Below are 20,115 nucleotides of genomic sequence, written 5' to 3'. Positions count from 1 at the left end.
GCTCGACGCAGCGCAAGGGACCCATACAGACACCGGCACGACACGCTTTAGGCGTCGTCCGCCTTAACCTCGCCCTCGTCGACCGCGTCGGCGACGCTCGCCGGCTCGTCGCTCGCCGTCGCCGTCCCCTCGGCGTTGGCGACGGCCTCCTCCTTCGAGCCGCCCTCCTCGATCGGCTGCGGCTGCGCGTCCTTGATCTCCTCCTCCTTGTCGGTCGGCTCGGCGCTCGCGACGGCGTCGATCAGGGCAGAGTCGGACGACGACGCGCCGTTGCTCTTCTTGTCGGCAGCGGCAATCTTCTTCTGCACGGCGGCGACGCGCTCCTTGGTGACGCGAGCCTGCGAGGGTACGAGCGGACGAGAAAGGGAGGACGGGCGAGTCAATGACGGCGCCTGGAGCGAGAACGAGAGGCGGGGGCGCACCTGGTTGTCGTTGAAGTAGCGCATCTTGAGCTGCAGCGAGTCGATGGCCTTCTGCACCTCGCTCGTCGTCAACGGCGCCGCGATGCCGAGGCTCATGAGCGCCGTCAGGGTGCCGAGCGGCAGGTTGAGCTTCTCGTCCTTGACCGTCGTCTTCGCCGCCGCCTCGTCGTCGGCGCCCTCTGCCGCCGCCGCCGGTGCCGCAGCGCCGCCCTTCTTGCCGCCCTTCTTGCCCTTCTTGGACCCGCCAAAGCCGCCCCACGACTCCTCGTCCTGGTCGGCCTTCTTCTTGAGCGGGACGGCACCCTCGGGCAGGTCCGAGTCGACCTTGCGGACCTCGAGCTTGGGCACGCTCGCGACGTCCGGGCGCGCAAACAGGCTCGACGACGACGAACCCGATGCCGACGACGACGAGGCGGCGCCGATGCGCTGTTGGAAGAACCGGATCAAGGTGCGGCAGTCGTCGATCTCGCGCTCGAACGCGGGCGCCTGCGCCTCCTCGAGGAGCTGCTCGTTGATCTCGGCGCGCTTCGAGTCGTCGTGCGCCTTGCGCTCGGCGCGGCGGCGCTCGTCGCGCTTGGCGCGGTCGTCGTTGAGCTTCTGGTCTGTGCGGCGCGAGTGAGGGGAGAGAGAGGGGGAGCAAGGTCAGTCTGTCGGGGCTCGAAAGGGTCGCACAAGCGCACGAGAAAGGGAGAGCGAGACGTACAGTACTTGTTGTTGGCCTCGCGGAACGCGGCGACCGAGGCCTTCTTGCGGCCGAACAGGTCGTCGAGCTGCTTCGAGACTGCGCGTGCGAGAAACCGAGGGTCAGTATCGCACATAGAGCGTGATGAGGGCGAAAGAGAGATGCGGGCGCACCGGCGTTGCGCTCCTCGAACAGGCCGTCGCGACCCTTGCTGACCTCGTCCATGCGGCGGTTGATCTCGTCGAGCTCCTTGCGCAGCTCGTCAAACTTGGAGCTCGCCGCCTTCTGCTCCGGGTCGTCGAGCTCCTTGCGGACCTCGTCGACCTTGGCCTTGTCGGCGTCGATGGCCTGCTGCTGCGTCGCGAACGACTCGACGAGCTTGCGCGACTTGCGCAGCGCCGAGATCTCGTTGAGCGCCTTCTTCTCGTCGACGAGCTTCATCGTGCCCGACTCGACCTGGCGCTCGAGGGTTCTGCGGGTGGGCGAGAGGAAAAGGGGGGACACAGGTCAGCTGAAAGGGACGGTGGAGGAGGAATCCTGAGGGAGAGAGCGCAAGCGCACTTGATCTGGTTCTCGACCTCCTGCACAGTCTTGTACGGCGCCTTTGCCTTTGCGGCCTGCAGGTCCTTGATCTGCGTGCGCGTGAACCGGACAATGGACGCGGCGGGTCAGTCTACCTGGTCGAGGAGGGGTGACAGGGGCGGGAGAGAGGCGGGGCGCACCTTCTTGTTCATGCCGTCCTGGATCGCCTTGAGCGAGTCGAGCGTCTTGCCCCGGCCGCCCTTGAGGCGCGCCTGCTCACCGCGGAGCGCGTCGAGCTCCTTGCGGACAGCGATCTTGCGCTCGTAGTCAGGCCCGCCCTTGTTGCTCGACGCCGAAATCTTGTTGCGCAGGTCGTTCTGTCGAGGAGAGGGGGGTCGGGTGAGGTCAGCTCGTGGGCGAGAGAGGGGGCGAGCGGGGGGAGATTGTGCGAGATGGGGCGGGAGGAGGAGGAGGGGGAGGAGGCTCACCGACTTGGCCTGGAGGACGTCGATCTCGGCACGGAGGGCGTCTTGCTCTACAGTGCGGGTGCATCCGACGTCAGCCCTGCTCTGTAGAATCGCCAGCTGCGAGAGGAGGGAGCACGCACCGGCATCGTATGCCGCCTTGTCCGGTCGGCCGCTCGACGAGTCGTCCTGCGGGCGCACGGCGAGTCAGTTTGCGGTACTGGCGAGGCAGGCGAGGGAGTGGTCGGGCGCACTTTGTGCTTGGGCAGGTCGACGACGACGGCGGTCGGGTCGACGGCCTTGGAGGCGAGGACGGGTCCCTGAGCCGCCTGGGCTGCGGCACGGCGCTGCGCCTTGGTGAGCGGGGCAGGTGCACTTGCGCCCGGGATCGTGCGTGCTGCGGCCATAGCTGGTCGAGGTGGAGGGGTACGAGGACGAGGCGGAGCGGCGTGGAAGCTGAAGCGGGGCGAGCAGCGAGCACAAGGCGACCTCGCGCAACTCTCGAATGGACAGCAAGATCGAGTGTATGACAGGGAAACGAGCGCACTACCCGTTCACCCCAGCCGCCCGAGCCTGCGCCAACACACTCTCCGCCTGAAGCACCTGCGAGCGCTCGACCGAGCAGGTCAGTGCACGCGCCCTGCTTCTCGCCCAGCAGTCCTCCTCCACGCCCCACGCCCGCGCCGGCAACTCGAGAGAGGAAGAGAGACGTCGGGCGCACCATCGGGGCGTCCATCATGTCGCCGTCGAGCCCGTACGCTCCTGCGCCCGTCGCTCGCGCCGCGTCGTACTGGGCGAGGATCGCCTGCGCACGCTCGATCTCTGCGGACATCGTCGAACAGGCGACGAAGAGTCGGAGCAAGGGCTGCGTCAGGAGGGTCTTGAGGAGGGCGTGGAGGAAGAGAGAGAGAGGGAGAAGCGGGCGCACCGGCTGAGGAGGGCGAGAACTCGCGCTGGATGATGTCGACCTGCGCGGGGTGTATCGCCTGCTTGCCTGTACGACAAGCAAAAGACTCAGCTTCGTGCTCTGGCGCGCATGGCTAGATGCGGCCGAGAGAAGCGACAGGCGGAACGAGAGCGCGACGCACCTGTGAACCCGAGCTCCCTCCCCTCCCTGCACTCGTCGGCGAGCACCCTCTCGCTGTCATCGCCCTTGTACCGCACGCACACGAGGTCGACGGCCTCGAGGCTGTACGCGTGCGCGACGGCGACGACCGCCGAGCGCGCAAAGAGGAGCTCGCGCCGCGAGGGGGTGCGCGTGATGCGCGACGAGGCGCAGTAGTCCTCAGCCGCGAACTGTGGCAGGGGGAGTAGAGTCAGTTGGGGTCGCGTCCCGACGACGGCGTTCATCTGACCTCTCGGCCCGACAGCTCGAGGCTGAGGATGAACGAGGAGGTACGAGCATGGCGAGCGAGCCGACCCACCAGCAGTCCTCCGAGCCTTGTGCTGCATGTCGCGATCTCGCGCATGTTGAGGAGGGCGAGCGGGCTCTCGATGCTGGCGACGACGCGCAGGTCGCGGTGCCGCTCGCCGCCGTGCTCGAGGATGAAGTTGTCGACGGCGAGCAGGTCGGCGGCCGTGTGCACCTTGGGGAGGATGAGGCCGTCGAGGGACGAGGATTGGAGCTGTGGGGGAGCAAGACCGTCAGACGAGGCGCGGACTGAGAAAGAGGGTTGTGAGGGACGCACGATCGACTCGAGGTCGTCGAGGCCCGCCTGCCCCGAGTTGATGCGGACGAACTTGCGCGACCTCATCGACGAAGATGAGGACTGCAAGGGCGGGGGAATCCTGTCAGCAACCGCCAAGGAGGAGGGAAAAGACGACGCAGCTCACGTCGAGAGCTCTGCGAGGACCGAGGAGGCCAAGGTGAGCTGGCTGCGCTCGAGCGACGACTCGGCGGGCGGAGAGAGAGGGGACGTACCGAGTGACTGCAGACCTCGCGAGGGCCTTTTGCTCTGAGCGGACCGAGTCCTCGAGGTCGAGGGTGACGACGTCGGGCTGGGCGGTGCGAGGGAGCGAGCCGGCGAGGACCTTGTCGAGCATCTTTTGCGACGAGCCGGGGACGTAGAGGAGGGCGCGTTGCGGTGGTCGTGGCGGTGGTGGACGGGCTTGCGAGGCGGTTGAGAGGCGTCGAGCTGGTCGGAGCAAAGTGGGGGAGGAGGAGGACGACGAGGCGAGGTGGGAGCGGACGGCGCGGCTGGCTGGCCGGGTCGCTCGAGCGCAGCACTGATGGAGCATGGTGTGCGGTAGTAGCCTCGCTCAGCCGGTGAGTGTGAGGCGGGAAGCGGGCCATCGCCTTGGTTCGTCCGTCTTGCTCCCACTCTCGACCACCGACTGCCCCGTCGCTGCGGGCGTGTCTCGCACCATGCCCAGCACATCTGCACCGAGGCCCGCCTTCATCTTCTCGTACAACGCGACCGACCCGGACATTGTCGCCCTCGCCGCCGCCGCCGGCTCGTCGTCGACCTCGCGCCACCCGTACCACGCAGGGCTCGGCGCAGCACGCCGACCAGGCTACTACGACTCGACCGCCGACGACCACGTCCCCGTCTATGGCCCCACCACCTACCGCCGCGGCCCAGTTCGCTTCGTCCCCGCTCGCCTCGCCCAGTTCGGCGTCATCCCCGCCAGCGGCGAGCCTGGAGCGACCCCGACCTTCGACCTCAAGGGCAAAGGGCGCGCCGTCGACATCAAGGGCGAGAGCGACGACGACAACGACGACGACGACGACGTCAAGCCCGCTCTCGCTCCGCCGCCACGCCCGTCCACCTCGTCAACGCCGAGCGGCAGCACCATCCGCGGCCTGTACGCCGGCATCGTCGGCATCTCATCGTCGTCGTCCTCGTCGTTGAGCGGCTCGGCTCCAGCGTCGGTGCGCGCGTCGGTCGCGCCGGACCCGCCGCCGCCCCAGTCGAGGGCGAGCAGCGACCAGGTCAAGCGCGAGGAAGAAGCCAGCCCCGGCTCTCGAGACGGCGGCGACGACGACGACGACGTGCTCGTGCTCTCGTCGGACGACGACGACGACGAGGCGGACGGCGGGCGAGACGACGACGACGACGACGACCTCATCGTGCTCGACCCTCTCACCAACCTGCCCGAGGCTCGCCCTACCACCGCCGCCGCCCGACCTCGTCGCCCTCAGCCCCTCCTCATCCACGAGCTCCTTCCGCCCTCGAACACCTCCTCGTCCGCTTCGACCTCGTCCGCGTCCACCGCACCCGCCTCGGCAGGGCGCGTCCTTCTCCCGCCCTCAACCCCGCAGTACGCCATCAACCCGCTCAACCCCGGGTGGCGCATGCTCGTGCGCCAAGGCTGGCGCGAGGGCGCCGCGCTCGGGCCCGCAGTGGCCCCGGGCGAGCAGCAGCGCGGCCTGATCGTGCCGTTGCGCGCGAAGGAGAAGTTTGACCGGGCCGGGCTCGGTGGTGGCACGGTCGGGAGTGGCGAGGAGCGGAGGATGAGCGGGAGGGAGCGGGACGAGCGGCGGAAGGAGCGCGAGAGGAGCGAGAGGGAGAGGAAGAAGGGTCCGGGCGGCGGCAGAGGGGCGAGAGGGATGGAGCGTGCGGCCAAGGAGGAGGAGCGGCAGCGCAAGGCGCTCATTGCGTACATGAACCGGCCGTGATTCCTCGAGCAGCAGGTGCCGTTCAACGAGCGAAAGCGTGATGAGCCAAGCCATCGTTCGCGGAGATGGCGGAACTCTGGCACGAGCTTGCTTCTGCTCTCTGCTCGCGCTCTTTCTGCCTGCTCGACTCGCCAGAGCATGGCACAGGCAGATCGCCTCGTCGAGCCGCCCGCCTTGCTCGCCGAACGCGACCTCGCCTCGTCGCCCTCTCCGCCTCGTCGCATGGCAATCTCCCCACCTCCGCCCTCGTCCACCACGGCAAAGCCCGCGCGCAAGTGTGCCGTCCCGCGCCCGACCTACCGCCTCACACTCCTCGGCCGGTGCCTCGCCCTCCTCGCCGGCGAGCTCGTCGCCAATGCGGCAGTGTGGACGGCCGCCGCGTGCGTGTTTACCGGCGACAAGCGCGGCGTGTTGAGCCTGTGCGTCGTCGCGTGGACTCTTGGGTTGCGGCATGGACTCGGTAAGTCGCCCTCGATCACTCCCTTTCCTGCCGTCGTGAGCGAGAGCGAGCGCTCACCGTCCCCCCCCTCTCCCCGCACCCTCTCCTCCTCGCCCGTCCCTTTCCCTCCTCGACCCAAAGACATGGACCACATCGTCGCCGTCGACACGACGACCCGTGCCCTCGTCGCCCAAGGTCAGCGACCTGTCACGGTCGGCCTCTTCTTCTCGCTCGGCCACTCGACCATCGTCTTCGCCATGACGGTCGCCATCATCATCACCGTGCGCGCCATCGACAAGCTGCCCGACATCAGTAGCGTCGGCGGCGTCATTGGCGTCAGCGTCAGCGCGAGCTTCCTCTTCTTGCTCGGTGAGTCGCTCGGACCCTCCTCTCTTCCCCTCGAGCGAGTTCTCTGCGCCTCTCGACAGCGAGTACTGATCATGCCTTCGCAGCCGTCGTCAACGCCGTCATGCTGTGGCAGACGCTGCGCATGGCTCGCCGCAGAGTGCGTCCCACCCTCTCTTTCACGACCCTCCCCTCCTTCGTCCGCCCGAGTTGACGCTCACCGTTACCTCCCCGCATCCTCGCTCGCGCGCAGAAACGCTTGCGCGCCGCAGCCGCCACAACCACGTCCATTCCTGTCGAGGGCGCGCCGCTCGCACCTCAAGACTCGGACCTTGCGCTCGCCAAAAAGGTCTCGGGCGACTCGAGTCGGGCCGACGACGAGGAGGCGGCGGCGCGTCCCGACGAGCGCGTCGACGGCATGGTCGAGCTTCCGGCGACGACGTGCGTCGGGCGGATCGGGCGACCGCTGTTCAGGATCATCGACCGGCCGTGGAAGGTGCGCTCAGGGCTCGTTTCTCCTCGTCCTCCTCGTCCGCGACGTCCAGCCCTGACGCTCTCGCCTTGGCTCAGATGTACCCTGTCGGGCTCCTCTTCGGCTTGGGCTTTGACACGTACGTCCTGTTCCCCTTCGTCTTCTCAATCGCGCCGTCAACTGACTCGCTCGCCTTTCGCCTCTCGCAGCGCCTCAAGCATGTACGCCCACTTCTCCCGCCTCAGCCCCTTCGCGCTCGCCTCTCTTTGCCTCAAAGTCAGGCGCTTATGTTGTACTCCTCGTGCAGCTCCCTCCTCGGCGTCTCGGCCCTCGCCGGCAGCGGCGACAACCGCATCCCTCCCGGCCAGATCATCATCCTCCCGCTCCTCTTCATGGCCGCCATGACGGCCGTCGACAGCGCCGACAGCGTCTTCATGCTCATGGCCTACACGGTGCCGCAGCGCACGGCTGCCGCCGAGGCGGGCCTCCTCGTCGAAAAGGGCGGCGACTCGCCGGCGGCGTCGGCGGCGCTCGAGGGCGGCGCGGCGAGCAGCAGGCGGTGGTACGACCCTCGAGGCTGGGTCCTGTTTGAGCGTCGGCCGTCGGCCGAGGAGGAGCAGGTCGAGCTGCGCGACGCGGCCGAGCGTGCGCGGATGCCGCCGCAGGCGGACGAGGACAAACTGCTCAACATCAGCGTCGTGCTCACCGTCATCTCGATCGTCGTTGCCCTCCTCATCTCGATCGTGAGTCCTCACTCCCTCTCTCCGTGACAAGGAGGTAGACGACGAGCGCGCACTGACCGTCCTCCTTCCCTTCCTCGTCCTCGCGCACAGACCGAGTTCATGGGGTGCGTCCCTGGGCTCTCTCACGACCCTCTCATTCGTTACTGACTCGCCGTACACGCAGTCTCGCTGTCGAAAAGTGCGCGTCGTGCGCCGAGGCGGCCGAGAACGACCCGGGCCTGTGTGCGTCCTCCTCCTGTTCCTCCTTTCCGAGCCTTTCCTGACTCCTCGCCGGTCCCGCAGCCGGTCGATGGTGGCGCTTCTGGTCGAACGTCAACGACAACTCGCAGTTCCTCGGCGTCGGCGTGATTGGCGTATTCGTCGTCGCGTTTGGCGGTTGGGCCGCGGTCCACTTCGTCTCGCGGCGGCGGGCTCGCCGGGCGGGCAAGCGGCGGGCGTTCGACTGAGACGGCTTCGCTGGGACGACTGGGTAGACATTGGCTAGCTTAGACGGGCGGGAATGGATCGCTTCCGCAGTTCCGGTGTCGAGTTGTCGGACCTGCTCGCTTTCCCGTTCGAGGGCGCTGCCCTCTGCCGAGAGCAATCGTGTTCCCGTGCGAGTCGAGAACTCGCAGACTCAGCCACGCGCTCGTGGTACTGCGCCCGAGCCACGAGACCGTGCGCAAGCGAAGAGTCCGCCGTCGAGCGCGCGGGCGAGAGCTCGTGCCTCTCACCCCCCCGCGAGCAAGCCGCCGCTTTGAGCGAGTTCAACGCGGACCATGCAGCTCGCAGAGACCCGCACCAGCTGCGCACCGGCTCTCGTCCGCTCGCGAGGTGGTCGACCAGGGCCGCGCCTCGTCGTCGACCTCCCGCCGCCCGTCCTCGATCGTACAGCCTCCTGAACCTTGTGCGTCGCACGTGGACCTCTCTCTGCTCGACCGGGAACTGACCCTTGCTGCCGGAACTCCACCGCAGAAGCCCAGGACGGCGCCTCCCCACCTCGGGACGGCCGCCTTCAAGTCGAGCCGACAGCTCCCCTCCCTCCCCTTCCTTCGCACCTTGCACTCGCCCGACTCGCCCCAGACGACCATGGCGACCGACCGACCGACCGCCGCACCGCCGCTCGCCGCCAAGCCCACCCGTCCTGTCCTCCCCTCGCGGCAGAGCTCCGGCGTCCTCGAGTCGATGCGGGCTCGGCTCCAGCGCAGCAAGTCCAGCCAGAGCTCGGTCTCGACCCTCGTCGACTCGCCGACGAGCGAGCACCCGCCCTCGGCGGCCGCAGGCGCTCACCCGCCCTCGTTCGCCGCCGTCCACAAGCTCGTCGACGCGATCGCGGCACGGCCTCCTCCTCCCGGCGGCGACGGGCTCAGCAACGTCATGGCCAAGGCGGCGTCCGACGCAGCGCCGACCAGTACGCTCGCGGCGTCGTTCTGGCACCAGGCCAAGGCGGGCAAGCTCGCGACCGACGCGGCGACCGTCATCCAGGCGCTCGAGACGGGCGTCAAGGGCGCCGTCGACGACCGCGAGATGCTCCTTGAAAAGGTCGTCACGCTCCTGCAAGGGCTCCCGAACGACTCGCCCGTCCAGAAGCCCGTCACCGACCACCTCATCCAGATGCTGTGGGACGAGCTCCACGCCGAGGGTCCTCGCGCGTTCGCCGGGCCCCAGTACCGCTCGGCCGACGGCAGCGGCAACTCGTTGACGCAGCCGAGCCTCGGGGCGGCCGGCACGCCGTACGCCCGCACGGTGCCGCCCTGTCACCCCAAGATGCCCAACTCGCCCGACGCCGGCGTCGTCTTTGACGCGCTCCTCCGCCGCCACGAGTTCCGCCCTCACCCTTCCGGCATCTCGTACGTCTCCCGTTCCCTCGGACAAGCGACCGAGCGACCCGTTCTGACCTTGTCTCGTCCCTCGTTCCAGGTCGCTCCTGTTCGCCTTCGCGACCCTCATCACGCACGACGCCTTCTCGACCAACCCAAAGGACCCGTCGATTAACGACACGTCGTCGTACCTCGACCTGTCGCCCATCTACGGCGTCAACCAGGCGGAGCAGGACACGGTCCGCGCCTACTCGCTCGGCCGCCTCCACCCGGACGCCGTCGCCTCGAGCAGGATCTTCTTCCAGCCGCCGAGCGTCGTCGCGCTCGCCGTCATCTTTTCTCGGTGCGTCACTGCCGTCCCTCTCTTCTCGCCAACCTGCCTGACACCGTCGATGCGCCCGCAGGAACCACAACTTTATCGCCGACAAGCTGTTCGCGATCAACGAGTCGGGGCGCTACAAGCCCGAGGTCGACCTCGACAAGGCGCAGCAGGTCGAGCAGGACAACGACATCTTCCAGCGTGCGCGCCTCGTCAACTGCGGCTGGTTCTTGGGGATCATTGTGCGTCCGCCCGGACCTCCTCCCTCCTCTCTTCCCCGATGGCGGCACTGACCCTCCTTCCCGCCCCGCAGGTCAACGACTACATCCGCACGATCCTGAACGTCAACACGACCGAGTCGACCTGGTCCTTGATGCCGACGGTCGACATCTCGACCTCGCCCGTCGGGCACGCTCCTCGAGGGACCGGCAACTGCTCGTCCGCCGAGTTCAGCAGTGCGTCACTCCCTCCTTCCCTCTTCTCCTCCCGCGGAACAGGCACTGACTCCCTCTCGCGACAGTCCTGTACCGCTGGCACGCCGCGATCAGCGAGAAGGACGAGCGGTGGGTCGAGGAGCTCATGGAGTCGGCGACGGGCGGCAAGTCGGTCGACGAGGTGCGTCGCCCCCTTCTCTCTTCCCGTCGCACTATGTCGACGAACGACAATGTCCTGCAGCTACTGATCCAGCCTGCGCGCACCGCAGATGACGCGCGGCGACTTCATGACGGCCGTCAAGGCGCTCAAGGACAAGGCCGGCCCCGACCCGCTCAAGTGGGAGACGTCGGGCCTCGAGCGCAGCGAGTCGGGCTTCTTCGACGACGACGACCTTGCGCGTGTGCTCGCCGAGGCGGTCGACGAGCCGGCGGGCGCGTTCGGCGCTCGGCACGTTCCGGCCGTCATGCGCATCATCGACACGATGGGCATCAACGCGAGCAGGCGCGACTGGGCCGTGTGTACGATGAAGTGCGTCTCGCTCTCTCTCTCTCTCTCCTCCATACACCCCTCGTTCGGCGACGTCCCTCGCCTCGCGACCCGCTCCGTCTCGGGGACTAACTCTTACTCGGCCCACAGCGAGTTCCGCCAGTTCCTGCACCTCAAGCCGTTCGAGACGTTCGAGGAGTGGAACTCGGACCCAGACGTCGCGGCGACGGCTCGTCACCTGTACGGCCACCCGGACAACCTCGAGCTCTTCCCGGGCCTTCACGCCGAGGAGGCCAAGCCGTCGCAAGCTGGCTCAGGCCTCGCTGTCGGGTGCGTCTGACCTTCCTCTTTTACTTAGACGAGCGCCCCGGACCGACATACCCCTCGCTCGACTCGCAGGTACACGATCTCGCGCGCCATCCTCAGCGACGCCACCGCGCTCGTTCGCGGCGACCGCTTCTTCACCACCGACTTCAACACGGCGACGCTCACGTCCTGGGGCTACCAAGACGTCCAGGGTGACCCGCAAGGCGGCTCGTACGGCGGCTTGATCGGCCGAGTGCGTCCCTCGCCTTCTCCCTCTCTGCGCAGGGTCGTCGCCTGACACTCATCGTCTCACAGCTCCTCATCCGCAACCTGCCGCACAACTATACGGCGCGCTCGACCTACGCCCTCTTCCCGTTCTCGACGCCGGCGACGATCCAGCGCATCCTGACCAAGAACGGCGTGGCCGACAAGTACGACCTGCGCTCGCCGACGACGATACCGCCCGTTCACGGCGTCTTCTCGTACAAGGCGTGCCTCGACATCCTCGCGGCGCCGGCCGACTTTGGCGTCGTCTACTCGCCGGCGATCAAGGCGTGCTCAAACTCGTACGGGTACATGCTCACCGAGGACGACGTCGACGCGCACCGCCGCGACCGCGCCCTGCAGGCGCACGCCCTGTTCGCGCCCGGGTGGCAGGACCGCCTCGCGACGTTCTACCGCATCAAGACGGCGAGCCTCCTCGAGAGCGCGTCGTGGACGTACGACGGCGGCAGGACCCGCACGGTCGACGTCGTGCGCGACGTGACCAACCTCGCGTCGGTCTTCTGGTGCAGCCACCAGTTCGGCATGCCCCTCAAGACGAGCGAGAACCCGCACGGCGTCTTCACGCCCGCCGAACTCTACTTGATCCTCTCGGCCTTCTTCATCTCGTACGTCTCGCCTCCCTCGATCTCCCTTTTCGCCTCGCCTACAGCCCTGACGACCCTCCCTTACGCAGCGTCTTCATGAATTTCGCCGCCGACGCAGGCTTCAAGCTCGGCGAGGCGGCCAAGGAGGCGGCCCCAGCGCTCCTCTCGCTCATCCGCATGCGCCTCAAGCAGGTCAAGGGCATCCCTGTGCGTCCTCACCTACCGCCCACCTACGTCCACGAGTCGTGCATCACTAACTCGAAGTCCCTGCAGACGGTCGTCGACGACTTTGCCCGCTGCATCCAGGACCGCCTCCTCGGCAAGGACGTCCAGGCCATCGTCATCGGCAAAGACGCCCACGCGTACTACGAGCGCCTCCTCTCGAACAAGGACGTCGCGCTCGAAAAGCTCGAGTCGAGCGTGCAGTCGACCATGACGGCGTCGGTCTCGAACCAGGGCCAAGGTGCGTCCCTGCTCTCCTTTCCGCTCTCTCTTCCTCTCCTCTCGGCCTCACCCTGACGGTCTCCTCACCCACAGCCTCTGCGCACGTCATCAACTTCTTCCTCGACGACAAGAACGCGACGCACAAGGCCGAGCTCGTCCGCCTCTGCCTGCTCGACACGCCCGAGGCCGACAAGGAGATTCTTGTGCGTCCTCTTTTCTCTCGTCGCGCCGCACGCACCGAGCTCGACTGACGACCCTCTCGCACAGGCCTACGTCACCGAGGCGCTCCGTCTCGACCCGCAAGTGCCGCTCATCCCTCGCGTCGCCAAGCGGGACGTGACGATCCAGGACGGCGCGCGCGAGGTCAAGGTCCGCAAGGGCGACTCGGTGTATCCGTCGATGCTCAGCGCCGGTATGGACGCGTCGGTCTTTCCCGACCCGCACACGTTCGACCCGACGCGCGACCCTGGCCTGTACCGCCTGTTTGGCAGCGGCATGCACACCTGTCTCGGCGCGCCCATCGTCAACATCTCGCTCGTCGAGATGATCAAGCAGGTCTTCCGTCTCAAGAACGTTCGTCGTGCGCCTGGCAAGGCCGGGCAGCTCATCCGCTTCCGCCAGGAGCTCGGTGGCACACCGTGCCCGGTCTACTTGTCGGAGAACCAGGGCCTGTGGCCTCTTCCCGTCTCTCTCTCGATCGTCTACGACGGCGAGGAGTAGCTCTGTATCCTTTCTAGTCACTTTGCAGTGTAACTCAGTCGTCAGTGCTCGACCTCGCCCCGAGACCGAGAGCGACGAGAGGTCCAAACCGCTCTCTTCCCTTTCGTCTCGCTCGAGCTTGCACGAGGTCGACGGCCGGTGCTCGCGATGGACTCGGCGAAGCGTGCACGCAGCCCGAGCGAGCACTCAGAGGCGTCCACTGCGTCAGAGCCCGAGTCGAAAGCTCATCGCTCATCGTCAACGTCGAGGCGAGTCTCTCTCTGATGAGGTCGCGCAGGAGTGCGACTGACCTTGCAATCTCTCCACAGACCGTGCTGGACCTGCTCTCTGCCGCCAAGCTGCCACCGCAAGCCATCGTCGCACACCTCCCTCTCCTCGCTCGAGGCCCACCACCGCGCCTTCCACTCGTTCGTCTGCACCGCTCCGCCGCCGCACTACGACTGGGCCGTCGCAAAGGGGCGGTACGAGGGTCGGGAGCACTACGTCGGGTCTGGCGAGGCCAAGGAGCGCGTGTGCGGCCGCGTCTTCCCGGACGACCGCTTCCTCCAGCTCCACCTCACCGAGTGCCACGACGAGCTCGCCCAAGTGCGGCGCGAACGAGGCGAGCAAATTGTGCGTCTTCTCGCTCGACTCTCTCCCTCTCTCTGCGCGACCAATTGACGAGTTGCACCTCCAGTTCGCCTGCTTCCAGCCCGACTGCCGCCAGCTCTTTGCCACGCCCAAGGCCCGCCGGCTGCACCTCGTCAGCAAGCACGCGTTCCCGACGCAGTACTTCTTCGGCGTGACAATTTGGGGCGTCGAGGACGTCCTCAACAAGGGCGGCGGCATGGTGCGGCGCGACTGGAAACCGCGCGAGGGTCAGCCCGGTTGGCGGAGCGAGACCAGGGCGTCGTCCGAGGAGAACTCGTTCGGCTCGCCGCCGTCGCCGGCGCAGGCCAAGCTGCGCGAGCTGTCGCCCGAGCCTGCCGAGAGGGCGTCGGCCCCGGTCGCGCCGTCGCAGGACGTCGATGACCTCGCCGACGCGCTCTCGGGAACGAGCATCTCGCTCGTACCTCGTGCCGTGCGCCTCGCTCGCAAGAACAAGATGGCCACCGACGCATAGCTCTCCCTTTCTCTCGTTCTCTCTTGTTGTTGTGTAATCGAGCCTCAGTTGCACCCGTTGTACTCGCCCGAGGACCCGCATCGAGAGCGCGCTCACCGCAAGAGCTCGTCCACCCTCGCCGCGAGCTCTGACCCGGCGAGCTCCTTGAGCCTCGCGACCTGCATCGCTCGCTGTTCCGCACCGGCCTCGAGGCACGCCGGCGACAGGATGAGCTCCTCGCCAACTTGCGCCTGCCGGTACCGCGCGACCTCGCCGAGCGTCTTGCTCGCGCCGCGACCGACGAGGGCCTTGACAAGCTTGACTGCGCTCTTTTGTGCGGGCGAGTCGTGCTCGAGGAGCGCGGCGGCGACGTGATGGAGCGCGACAAAGTGGAGGAACGGCGTGCGCTCGCTCGAGACGCGCCCGCCGACGAGCGCGTCGACGTAGGCGGCGAGCATCGGCTCGCTCGACTCGGCTGGCGCGAGGTACGCCGAGAGCGCGCCGGCGCCACCGACGTCGCTGATGGCCTCGTCGACCGAGAACTTGAGGGCGGGCAGGACGTGCGCGTAGTCGGTCCAGATGAGCCGGCGATAGTCGATCGGGTAGGCCATGGCGAGCGGCGGCAGGAGGACGAGGCCAAAGAGGCGGTCCGAGAGCGAGATGGCGTCGTACAGGCCGACGAGGTCGGTGTAGAGCTGGTAGAACGGCGCCGAGCTGACGACGGCCGAGACGCCCTCGATCGTCGCGCTCGCGTCGCGCTCGTCGGCGAGGAGCACCTGCGGCGACGCCTGCGCGCCGACCGAGAGCTCGGCGAGGAGCGCGCCCAGCGACGCCTGGCACGCCGGGTCGCGGAACACCTCGGCGTCGGCGCCGCTCGAGCCCTTGGTCGTCCCGCTCGAGTCCTTCTCGAGCATGAACACCTTGACGAGGTCGTACACGAGCGCCGGCGCGTCGCGTGCCGCTCGACTCGTGCCCATAGCGGCCGCCGAGCGCACGAAGCGCATGAGGGCGAGCGACGACCGCACGAGCTGCAGCTCGCTCGCGTCCCAGCCCTTGGGCAACTGCTGGAACACGGGCGACGTGCCCGACCGCAGCAGCTCGTTGAGCGCGGCGAGTGGCCAGTTGGGCGAGAGGACGGGGCCGTCGGGCGCGAACGGCGCGAGACACGCCGTGAGCTTGATGTCGCGAGGGGTGGGGAAGAGCGGGCCGACGACGCGGCCGCCCGAGGCGGTCACGATGGCGTAGGTGAGGAAGGGGCGGAGGGTGGCGGCTTGCGCGAGTGCGGGGAGCTCGAGCCGGGCGTCGAGTGCGGCGACCGGCGGCAGGATGTGGTTGTCGGGCTTGGCGACGAGGGCGAGGAGCCATTCGACGAGGTCACGCGCCGCGACGGCGTCCTCGACGCCGAGCATCGGGAGGAGAGCGACCGTGGCGGACAGGCGCGAGGCGAGGTCGAGGCGAGGAAGGAGGACGGCGGCGAGGGCGAGGGACGACGACCTGGCCGAACTGCCGACGACGCCCGAGACGGCCGCGCTCGCCGTCGCCGCGTCGAGCGCGAAGAGCTGCGGCGTCGCGGGCTCGAGGACGTCGGCGTCTGCGTCCGAGAGGCGAAGCGCTCGCGCCGCGAGCCCAGCCCAGCCCTCGAGGTCCTCCTCGCCGCTTGCGACGACGGCGAGCGCCCGGTCGACGAGCGTTCTCGCCCGCCCGCCCGCCGCAAAGTCGCCGCCGAGCGACACGCGCACCCATCTGCGCTCCTCCTCGCCCCGCCAGCTCCGGTTGACCTTGCTCCCCTCGAGCCAGCTCCCGAGGAGCTCGACCGCCGCGCTCAGAACCGCCCGGCCGGCGCCCGTCGCCTCGCCGATCGCGAACCCGAGCTCGTACGCCTCGAGTGCGACGTCGCGGAAGCCCTCGACCTGGCTCCACGTCACGTCGTGGCCCGTCACGTGCGGGTCGACGGCGGCCGTCGTCCACATGCCGAGCAGGCCGAGGAACGGCGCGATCCAGGCCGCGTCTGCAGCGCCGGCGGACGTCGACGAGGCACGGCGCAGCTCGCCGACGCGCTCGACGAGGCCGTCGAGGAGCGGCGCCGCCTTGCCGCGCAGGTCGGTCGCGAGGCCGTACCGCGCGAGGACCGTCCACAGCTCGATCGTGCCGCGCAAGAGGGCGTCGCCGAGGGCGTGTCCTGCCGGGTTCGAGGGCGGGAGCTCCCATGGCGGGAGGGCGATGAAGCGCAAGGTCGGGTCGACGAGGCTGCGGGTGCACAGGAGGGATGCGCGAGATCGCGAGGTGCGGGCGAGGAGGGCGAGGAAGGCGAGGGCTGTGGGTGAAGGGAGGATGGACTTAGATGACGGCGGATAGGGGACAGCGAGGAAGGTCGAGACGAGCGACTCGAGGAGCCGAGGCGTGTCGAAGATCGAGTCGAGGATGTCGGACGACGAGGGCGACGAGCGCGACAGGTGGACGAGTGACGTTAAGATCGCGAGGACGGCGTCGAGAGAAGGGCGAGGGACGGCGCCGAGCGATAGGTGCGAGGCGAGGGCTGGGAGCGGCGCCGTCTCGAGGAAAGTCGAGGCGACCGTGGCCGTTTCCTCGGCGCCCTCGAGTCGCGGCGCTGCTGCCGCCGCCACCGGTGCCGCGACATCTTGCGCGAGGAGGACGGCGGCGAGCGCGATACACGCGCCGACGACGCCGAGGTTCGAGTCGCGCAAAGCCCATCCTGCTCGCTGCGCCGCCTGGACCCGGACGGCCTGCCACTCCTGCTCGCCGAATCGCGGCGCGTACTCGACCGAGCGCGACAGGATGCGGTGGAGGATGGCGAAGGCGGTCGAGCGTTGCGAGGGGACGGACGACGCGGTGAGGGCGAGGAGGGATGGGACGGTAAAGGTCGTCGAGGAGGAGACGTGGTGGTCGGGCGCGGCGGCGGGTGCGACAGGTGCGGCCTCGCCCTCGAGGAGGCGACCCTGGACGTCGAACACGAGGCGAGCTGCTGCTGGTAAGGCAGGCGCGTCGCCCGCTCGGCCCGCCGGCGGCGGCGGCGGCTTCATCCAGTCGAGCGCCGGGTTGCGGGGCTCGTTGGGGAAGAAGTGTCGGCGGATGTACTCGGGGCTGCCCTCCTCCTCGTCGCCCTCGCCCTCGCCTGCGACGGTTGGCCGCGGTGCGGGCGCGTCGGCCGGAGCTGGACGGGCTCTGGGCGTGGGCACGATTCGCGGGGCCGGCGAGCGCTTCTGCGCCCGCGCCTGGAGCATCTTGAGCACGCCGTCGGACAGGCCGAGCTCCTCGCGGATCTGACGCTGCTCCTCGAGGATCTGGGCCTCGGACATGCCGCGCAGGACGTCGTCGTTCTCGCGCGAGACCGAGTCGAGGAGGCCGTCGAGCGAGGTCGGGTCGGCGTCTTGGCCTGCCGCCTCGGGGTCGCGGTCGTCGACGAGGTCGGGCGATGCGAAGGAGGTGGCAGGTGGAGGAGGGGCGGGTTGGCGAGGGAACACGCCTCGGCTGGACGACGGGAACCCGGTCGGGCGTGCGCCGAGCGGCGAGGGCCTCGACGGGCCGGGTGCCGACGGCGGTTTGGGCGCACTTGCGCCCCTCGCGCCGACTGGTCGTTCGACGACGCCCTTGATGAGCGACGGCCGTCCACCTCCTCGCGGCAGGGCACCGCCTCCTCGTTCGGGCTCCTCGTCGCCCTCGTCGTCAAGGTCGAGCTCGAAGCGCTGCGCACTGTTGGCGGGCTGCGTTGCTGCTGCTGCTGCTGCTTGTGCGGCGGCGGCGGTGGTGGCGGCGGCGTCCTTCTCGCGCTGGAGGGCGAAGCGGGATTTGGGCTTGGAAGGAGGGGGAGGTGATGCGGCCTGGTCGGCAGAGCTTGGCGGTACGACAGGGATTGGAGCTGTGGGGGTCCAACAGTCAGACTGGGGATTCTTCCGCTGGCCAGAGAGCGAGGGTGGGACGTACGAGGGAGCGAGCTGGACGAGACGGCGGGAGGTCGTTGGCGGACGACACGGGCGGCAGGAGCTTGGCCGGGCTCGAGCTCTGGGAAAGCAGGCTCGTCGTACAGGTCGGCGAGCGAGGGCCTGATGCGCTGCGCAGCCATGTCGGGTGAGGAACACGGAGAGAGAGTCGAGGAAGCTGATGAGGCGATGCAGAGCTCGACGCGCTCTCGCTCTCAGTCAAGCTGTGTCGTACGTGCGCAACGGGGCTCCCAGCTGTTGCAGTGTACCGCCCGCGCAACCTCGAAAGCGCGGTTCCTCGAGAGTCGCTCGCTGGCCGACTCGCTGCTCTCAACTCTCGCGACCGACCGCGCGGCGCGACGACGACGAGGACGCGACACTATTTGCAGAGGGGCCTAACGAGGGTTGCGAGAGTAGGTGGGAGGGCGCGGACGGAAAGAGACAAGCACGAGAAGGGGCACAGGCGCGACACGGGGCGAGGGAGGCGAGAATGCAAAATAGACGAGGACGAGCGACAAGGGGTATGGGGTGTGGCAGGCAGGCGAGGGGGCGAGGGGAAGAGTGGGAGACAGGGTAGGGAGAGAGAAAGGCTGCGATGGTGGTACGAGGGACAAAAGGGGGGAGGAAAGGGGAAGAGGGAGGGGAAGCTGGACATGGACGGGCGTCGGCTGACAGCGACGTGGCCGGCTACATGATGGTGCCTGTCAAAAAAAGCGTCGTCAGTAGGTCGTCGAAAGGCGACGAGAGCCGAGAGGGAGGGGACGCACAGCCACGAGAGTACCACCACGACGACCGGATCTGCTCGATCCAGAAGACGATCAGGCGCAGACGCTCGCGCACGCTCGTGATCCTGTCGACAGGGACGGTGAGTCAGTACGGACTTGTGGCCGGGGCAGATAGAGAGAGAGGAAGAGCGGCGACGCACTGAAGGAGCGCGACCTTGACGTGGTCCTCGACAGGGAAGACCTCGGCGGCGAACCAGGTAAAGTCGTGCGCGTTGGTCGGGATCTCGCCGACTGTGTAAGGGGAACGCGAGGGTCAGTTCGAGTCATTGGGGCAAGGAGGCGAGGGGAAAGGAGAGAGAGGACGGACCAGTGCGGTTCAAGCGCTCGATGACCCAGGGCGCCGAGCCAGCGCGCAACGTCTTGATGAAGTCGAGGCAGATCTGCATGAGCTGATGCGTCGTGAGCTCCTGGTTGCCCGTGATCGGCGGCCGGGCGCCGCTCGGGGTCGGGTTCGGGTCCATCCACGAGGCGTCATCGTCGAGCTGCTGCTCGCTGCGCTCGATGGCGGCGCGCTCGAGGGCCGCCTCCTGCTCGGGCGACACGTCGTCGACGCGCTCGATCTTGCCGACGTTGTAGCCGTCGACGACGCTGCGCTCGACGAGCCGGAACCGGTGCGTGCCGATCGTCTCGAGGATGAGGCGCCCGTCGTCGAGCATCTGGCAGCTCGTGATGCGGAGCATGGTGCCGAACTCGTTGACGGCGTCGGCGCCGCCGTTGCGCACGGGGAGGACCATGCCGAACGACTTGTCGGGCGTCTCGAGCGCGCGCCGGATCATGAGGCGGTACCGCGGCTCGAAGATGTGCAGGTACGACTTGATGCCTGGCCACGCCGACGTGCAGACAAAGATTGGGACGTGCTCGAGGAGGGCGAGCTCCTCCTCCTTGACGGCGGCGGCGCGCTCGGCGGCGAGGTCGGGCAGGGCGGCCTCGATGACGGCCGTCAGGGCGCGGTTGGCGCGCTGCCAGCGGAAGTACGACAGGGGCGGCAGGCTGGTGCGGCACATCGGGCACTTGTCCGAGTGGTCGTACGAGCGCGCGAGGCAGCTGCGGCAGTACGAGTGCCCGCACGGCGCCGTCACCGGCTCGTTGAAGAGCTGGAAGCAGATCTGGCACTCGCACTCGTTCTGCAGTTGCGCAAACAGGGTCGACGACACGGCGCCGTACGAGGGCGCGCCGGCCTTGGGCGCAGCCATCGACGCCGCCGCCGACGACGACGACGTGGACG

At 68.3% G+C, this 20,115-nt stretch overlaps 6 protein-coding genes across 6 annotated transcripts; 3 read left to right on the top strand and 3 right to left on the bottom strand.

Annotated features, from left to right (window-relative positions):
* Positions 1–47: 47 nt before the first annotated feature.
* On the bottom strand, positions 48–2,003 carry RHOBADRAFT_18227 (uncharacterized protein; the record flags this gene model as incomplete). The annotated part of the gene is made up of 6 exons (XM_018412415.1): positions 48–338; positions 423–1,024; positions 1,126–1,203; positions 1,278–1,576; positions 1,666–1,736; positions 1,827–2,003. Coding segments are annotated over 6 exons (1,518 nt in total), but the record flags the coding sequence as incomplete, so codon positions are not given.
* Positions 2,004–4,455: 2,452 nt separating this feature from the next.
* Positions 4,456–5,709, top strand: RHOBADRAFT_46876 (uncharacterized protein; the record flags this gene model as incomplete). The annotated part of the gene is made up of 1 exon (XM_018414878.1): positions 4,456–5,709. The coding sequence occupies one exon, from the start codon at positions 4,456–4,458 to the stop codon at positions 5,707–5,709; it is 1,254 nt and encodes a 417-aa protein (XP_018268474.1).
* Positions 5,710–5,931: 222 nt separating this feature from the next.
* Positions 5,932–8,154, top strand: RHOBADRAFT_55890 (uncharacterized protein; the record flags this gene model as incomplete). Its single annotated transcript, XM_018418070.1, has 10 exons — positions 5,932–6,169; positions 6,290–6,517; positions 6,601–6,653; positions 6,747–6,989; positions 7,064–7,104; positions 7,175–7,186; positions 7,273–7,708; positions 7,799–7,812; positions 7,872–7,930; positions 7,991–8,154. 10 exons carry the CDS (start codon positions 5,932–5,934, stop codon positions 8,152–8,154), a joined length of 1,488 nt encoding a protein of 495 aa, XP_018268473.1.
* Positions 8,155–8,926: 772 nt separating this feature from the next.
* On the top strand, positions 8,927–13,133 carry RHOBADRAFT_39451 (uncharacterized protein). Its single transcript, XM_018413622.1, has 13 exons — positions 8,927–9,537; positions 9,608–9,850; positions 9,912–10,068; positions 10,140–10,281; positions 10,347–10,441; positions 10,530–10,789; positions 10,898–11,077; positions 11,147–11,306; positions 11,369–11,943; positions 12,012–12,129; positions 12,196–12,385; positions 12,460–12,569; positions 12,634–13,133. The coding sequence occupies exons 1-13, from the start codon at positions 9,065–9,067 to the stop codon at positions 13,084–13,086; spliced, it is 3,156 nt and encodes a 1,051-aa protein (XP_018268472.1). The 5' UTR covers positions 8,927–9,064; the 3' UTR covers positions 13,087–13,133.
* Positions 13,134–14,216: 1,083 nt separating this feature from the next.
* RHOBADRAFT_55888 (uncharacterized protein) lies at positions 14,217–18,248 on the bottom strand (the record flags this gene model as incomplete). The annotated part of the gene is made up of 2 exons (XM_018418069.1): positions 14,217–18,044; positions 18,110–18,248. The coding sequence occupies 2 exons, from the start codon at positions 18,246–18,248 to the stop codon at positions 14,281–14,283; spliced, it is 3,903 nt and encodes a 1,300-aa protein (XP_018268471.1). The 3' UTR covers positions 14,217–14,280.
* Positions 18,249–18,472: 224 nt separating this feature from the next.
* RHOBADRAFT_39448 (uncharacterized protein) lies at positions 18,473–20,083 on the bottom strand (the record flags this gene model as incomplete). Its single annotated transcript, XM_018413621.1, has 5 exons — positions 18,473–18,806; positions 18,873–18,955; positions 19,031–19,121; positions 19,198–19,328; positions 19,431–20,083. 5 exons carry the CDS (start codon positions 20,081–20,083, stop codon positions 18,793–18,795), a joined length of 972 nt encoding a protein of 323 aa, XP_018268470.1. The 3' UTR covers positions 18,473–18,792.
* Positions 20,084–20,115: the final 32 nt, after the last annotated feature.

The sequence above is a fragment of the Rhodotorula graminis genome, assembly GCF_001329695.1.
Source record: "Rhodotorula graminis WP1 unplaced genomic scaffold RHOBAscaffold_15, whole genome shotgun sequence".
NCBI lineage: Eukaryota > Fungi > Basidiomycota > Microbotryomycetes > Sporidiobolales > Sporidiobolaceae > Rhodotorula > Rhodotorula graminis.
Note: the sequence above shows the minus strand (reverse complement) of the source record. Positions and strands in the feature narration are given on the sequence as shown.